General features: G+C 42.4%; 1 protein-coding gene across 1 annotated transcript in view; it reads right to left on the minus strand.

Moving 5' to 3' along the window:
* The window catches only part of LOC125487047 (carcinoembryonic antigen-related cell adhesion molecule 1-like), a 191810-nt gene that overhangs the window by 98745 nt on the left and 87065 nt on the right, over window positions 1-6000 (minus strand). Inside the window, exon 2 of the mRNA XM_048616954.1 lies at window positions 5236-5498. Within this exon, the coding sequence (XP_048472911.1) occupies window positions 5236-5323 (88 nt within the window). The 5' untranslated portion in view covers window positions 5324-5498. The remainder of the gene's footprint in view (window positions 1-5235; window positions 5499-6000) is intronic.

Raw genomic sequence — 6000 nt, forward strand, 5'->3', positions numbered from 1 at the left:
CAGGATAGGATTGTTTCTTTGTTTGGGATGAGGGACCTAATGTCTGGCACCTCTGCACCTGAATGAGCTCACCCTCACCTCTTATGGGCTCACCTCTTATGGGCTTTCTTCTCCTGCAATGAGGAAATGAAGAAATTAAGTGACTTGAGAGTGGGTAGCTTGGCTATTAGTCTGAATGCAGATGGGTGAAAGGTGGTAAGGTGTTCTAAGGAAGTGCGTGGGAGGCCCTGAGGCCATGCAGGGTTATTGATATGGGAGTTTGGGGAGGGGTGAGAATGAACATAGAACAAAGAACATAGAACTGTACAGGTCAGGAATGGGCCGTTCAGTCCATGATGTTATGCCAAACATGACGTCAAATTAAACTGATCTATTCTGCCTGCCTTTGGTCTATATTCCACAATTCGTTGCATATTCATGTGCTTATCTAAAAGTCCCTTAAACGCCCTGATCGTATCTACCTCCATCACCACCCCTGGCAGCGCATTCCAGATCCCTACCACTCTCTGTAAAAAAAACAAGCCTCACACATCTCCTTTGAACTTTTCCTCTCTCACCTTAAATGTATGCCCCCTAGTATTAGATATTTCAACTCTGGGAAAAATTCTGACCGTCAACCCTATCTATGCATTTCATAATTTTATAGACTTCTATCTAAGTCTCCCCTCAGCCTCTGCCACTCAAGAGTAAATAACACGAGTTTTTCTAGCCTCTCCTTATAGCTTATACCTCCTAATCCAGGCAGCATCCTGGTAAACCTCTTCTGCACCCCCTCCAATGCCTCCACATCCTTCCTGTAATGCAGCCACTAGAACTGAATGCAATACTCTAAGTGTGGCCTAACCAATGTCTTATAAAGCTACAAAATTATTGTACGCAATTCCCAAACCAATAAAGGTGAGCATGCCATATGCCTTCTTTACCATGTGTTCTACTTGTGTGGCCACTTTCAGGGAGCTATGGGCTTGAACCCCAAGATCATTTTGTACATCAATGCTGTTCAGGGTCCTGCCATGAAGAACAGTACAGCACAGTACAGGCCCTTCGGCCCACGATGACTGTGTATTTTTCCTTTGATCTCCCAAAGTGCTGCACCTCACACTTACCCGGATTAAACTTCCATCTGTCATTTCTCTGCATATATGTATGATCGATCTATAGCCTGCTGTATCCTTTGACAACCTCCTACACTATCCATAACTCCACCAATCTATGTATCGTCTGCAAACTTACTAACTCATCCATCTACATTTTCATCGAAGTTATTTATATAATATATATATAACATATATAATCACAAACAGCTGAGGTCCCAGCATGGATCCCTGCGGAACATCGCTAGTCACAGAATTCCAGCTAAAAAAAGCCTTTCCACCACTATCCTCTGCCTTGAGTAAGATAAGATGTTGCAGATAAAGCATCAGATAAATATAGAAAGTACAAGCAGCTGTAGGCTATTTAACTCTTCAAGACTGCTCCATTGTTCAATGTGATTATGGTTCATCATCCAACTCAGTCGCTGTTTCCACTTTTTATCCATATCCGTGGCAGAGATTTCCATAGGCTCACTACTCTCTGGTGAAGAAATTTCTCTTCATCTCAGTCGCAAATGGCCTACCCAATATCTTTAGTCTGTGACCTCTGATTCTGGACTCTTCGGTCATTGGGTAATCCTTCCTGTGTTAGTAAGAATGGAAGGGCATGACCCTTGGTGGGAGGTGGGTGCAGTAGCAGATAGAGTGATTGTTAGGTGGCAGAGGGAAGACAGTGACACTTAGTGCGCCACTGTGGAAAAGATAATTGACCTTTTTACAGCACCAACCTCAGACCAGGCTCCCAGGGTCTGGTAGCACAGCATTCTCTACTGGTTCTCCAAGAATAGGACTCCTCTCCTTTGCACTTCCCCCTCAGCCATGATCTCCAGGCCCCTGTCAGAGAATTGAAGTACCATTTTCCCCTTCTCCAAAATGTTCACAATCTGTCCTTGAGCAAGCAGTGTACCTGTAGATTGCCAGTGGTCATTTAGGTACATAGCAGCCTTCTGAAGATGCAATAGGTACAATAGATGCCACTCTTTTGGTGGATATAAAATACAGATGGAGCGTGAGAAGGTTAAATCCAGTACCAATGTCCTGTGCTTAAACAAAGGAGACTATGAAGGAATGAGGGAGGAGTTAGCTAAGGTAGAATGGGAGCAAAAACTTTATGGTGGGTCAATTGAGGAACAGTGGAGGACTTTCAAAACGATTTTTCACAGGGATCAGCAGAAGTATATTCCAGTGATAAGGAAGAAGTGTAGGAAAAGAGAGAGCCAGCCATGGACGTCTAAGGAAATAAAGGAAAGTATCAGATTGAAAAAAAACATATATAAAAAAGCAAAGAGTAGTGGGAAACTAGTAGACTGGGAAATCTTTAAAGGCCAACAGAAAGCCACAAAAAAAGTTATAAAGAAAAGTAAGATAGATTATGAGAGTAAACTAGCTCAGAATATAAAAACAGGCAGCAAAAGTTTCTATAAATATGTAAATCGTAAAAGAGTGGCGAAGGTAAACATTGGTCCTTTAGAGGACGAGAAGGCCAATTTAATAACTGGGAATGAGGAAATAGCCGAGACATTAAACAGTTATTTCGTGTCGGTCTTCACTGTGGAAGACACAAATAACATGCCGAAAACTAATGGCAAGGTTATAGCAGGTGAGGACCTGGAAACTATCATCATCACTAAGGAGGTAGTGCTGGGCAAGCTAATGGGGCTAAAGGTAGACAAGTCTCCTGGCCCTGATGAAATGCATCCCAGGGTACTAAAAGAGGTGACGGGGGAAATAGCAAATGCACTCGTAATTATTTACCAAAATTCACTGGACTCTGGGGTGGTTCCCGCAGATTGGAAAAGAGCCAATGTGACGCCACTGTTTAAAAAAGGAAGTAGACAAAAAGCAGGTAACTATAGGCCAGTTAGCTTAACTTCGGTAGTGGGGAAAATGCTTGAATCTATCATTAAGGAAGAAATAGCAAGACATCTGGATATAAATTGTCCCATTGGGAATACCCGGCATGGGTTCATGAAGGGTAAGTCATGCTTAACTAATTTGGTGGAATTCTTTGAGGACATTACTTGCATGGTGGACAATGGGGAACCTGTGGATGTGGTGTATCTGGATTTCCAGAAGGCATTTGACAAGGTGCCACACCAAAGGCTGCTACATAAGATAAAGTTGCACGGTATTATAGGTAATGTATTGGCATGGATAGAGGATTGGTTGACCAGTAGAAAGCAAAGAGTAGGGGTAAATGGGTGTTTTTCTGGTTGGCGGTCAGTGGCTAGTGGTGTGCCTCAGGGATCAGTGTTGGGACCGCAATTGTTTACAATTTACATAGATGATTTGGAGTTGGGGACTAAGTGTGGTATGTCAAAATTTGCAGATGACACTAAGATGAGTGGTAGAGCAAAGTGTGCAGAAGACACTGAAAGTCTGCAGAGAGATATAGATAGTCTAAGTGAGTGGGCAAAGGTCTGGCAAATGGAGTACAATGTTGATAAGTGTGAGGTCATCCATTTTGGTAGGAATAACAGCAAAATGGACTATGTTTTAAATGGTAAAAAATTGCAGCACGCTGCTGTGCAGAGATACTTGGGTGTCCTTGTGCATGAATCGCTAAAAGTAGGATTGCAGGTGCAGCAGGTAATTAAAAAGGCAAATGGAATTTTGTCTGCCATTGCTAGAGGGATGGAGTTTAAAAACAGGGAGGCTATGCTGCAGCTGTATAGGGTCCTGGTGAGGCCACACCTGGAGTACTGTGTGCAGTTTTGGTCTCCTTACTTGAGAAGAGACATACTAGCACTGGAGGGGGTGCAGAGGAGATTCACTCGGTTGATTCCAGAGCTGACAGGGTTGGATTATGAGGAGAGACTAAGTAGACTGGGATTACACTCATTGGAATTCAGAAGAATCTTATAGAAACATATAAGATTATGAAGGGAATAGATAAGGTGGAGGCAGGGAGGTTGTTTCCGCTAACAGGTAAAACTAGGACTAGGGGGCATTGCCTCAAAATAAAGGGAAGCAGATGTAGGACTGAGGTCAGGAGGAACTTCTTCACCCAAAGGGTTGTGAATCTGTGGAATTCCCTGCCCAGTGAAGCGGTTGAAGCTACCTCGCTGAATGTTTTTAAGGCAAGGCTAGATAAATTTTTGAACAGTAAAGGAATTAAGGGTTATGGTGAGTGGGCGGGTAAGTGGAGCCGAGTCTCAAAAAGATCAGCCATAATCTTATTAAATGGCGGGGCAGGTTCGAGGGGCCAGACGGCCTACTCCTGCTCCTAGTTCTTATGTTCTTATGTTCTTACATCCACTGAGTGGTGAGTTGTTTTTACTCACTTTTCCGGTTTAGATACTGACAGAACTGGTTTCTATCCATTTTTACAGTCCTAATAGCATCCTTTTAGATTCTAATTTCTTCTTTCTGATTAACGTTTTCGGTTACTCTCTACTGATGCTTTCCTAACTTCTTTTGGAAATCACAAATGGTGGATCCTCCCCCTAGATTTTTTAAAAATTGGAAATAGATATTTTGAGTGCTTTGAAATATCCCTTAAATATCTACAACTATGTCTCTATTGATCTGTCTCATAGGCTAGTAAGTCAATTTACTTCTGCTAGTCTGCTCAACTCTTGAACTAAGGTCATCTCTAACTATTGCACAAATGTCACCCTTAATTGGGAATGAATGCCTAACTAGCCAGCGATGCCCATATTCCCATGAATGAATAAAAACACCCAGTCCTGTCTTCAGCCTTGTAAATGGGAGACAGGAGGAAAATTATGCACTGCAGAATTCCTAGTCTTTAACAATGCAGTTCATTTCTAAGAGCCTTTTACAGCCAAAGGAACAGGTGAGTTACATCCATCACCTTGAAATGAACTCAAAGACTGTTCCCAGTGACAAACGGTCAGTATATTAACCAAGTGTATTCCTGCCCTGACGGAAAAACACAATTTAAGTCATTCTCTGCAGCCTGTGGTGACCTCATGTACATAGATCCTAATGTAACCAAACAAGACAATGTCTGGAGATCTACAGTTACTTACATTCCTCTGTAGATACAGTCCACTGAAAAGTGTTCATCAAACCTTATAGCTTGCCTTTTATTTCCCGAAACCTTTTAGCACAGATATCCTTCTAATAGAACTGCTGTATTAGTAGCTTTAAATACACAGAAGTAAATCAGTTTTACCTTGGGACTCACTCAGGTGACGTTGCGTAAAGAGAAATACAAGGACAAAATAAATCTTCATGTCACTGTGGACACCCAGTGGATTCATTGCAAGATCAAAAATCACATCAACAGTAATCTCGAGGAACAGGCACAGACTGCAGAGATGGTATCCTGTCAGAGACGACTCGTCACAATCCCAATCACTTTTTTTAACAATTCTTTTGGAGCTGACAATGAACACACTGTAACTCAGAGGGAGAGTCTGCAGACAGCACCAGAACCTGAAGAGAGAAGCAAGTGGATTATTCATAGACAGTACCAAGTGAGAGAGTAAGAGCCTATCTAACATTCACATAGCACAGAAAGAAAAAGAATTAGAGAATTTATATCCGCCCTTGTCCCGTAGCCTTGATTGTTATGATATTTCAAGTGATCACATTTTTTAATGGTTGTCAGATTTCCAGCCTCCACGATGTTCCCAGGTAATTCATTCCACGTTCCCACCACCCTGAGTGAAAAAGGTTTTTCTCAATCCCCTCTGAATTTCCTGCCCTTTACCCTAAAACTATGCCCCCTCGTGAGTGACCCCTCAACCCTACTTACCCTGTCTATACCTTTCATAATCTATACTTCTCAATCATGTGACCCCCTTAGCCTTCTCTGCCTTAAAGAAAACAATCCAAGCCTATCTAGTCTCACTTCATTGCTCAATTTCTCCAGGCAACATCCTGGTGAACTTCCTCTGTACCTCCTCTAGTGCTAACACATTCTTCCTGTAGTGTG

Source organism: Rhincodon typus, chromosome 35 (assembly GCF_021869965.1).
Source record: "Rhincodon typus isolate 14 chromosome 35, sRhiTyp1.1, whole genome shotgun sequence".
Taxonomy (NCBI): Eukaryota; Metazoa; Chordata; class Chondrichthyes; order Orectolobiformes; family Rhincodontidae; genus Rhincodon; species Rhincodon typus.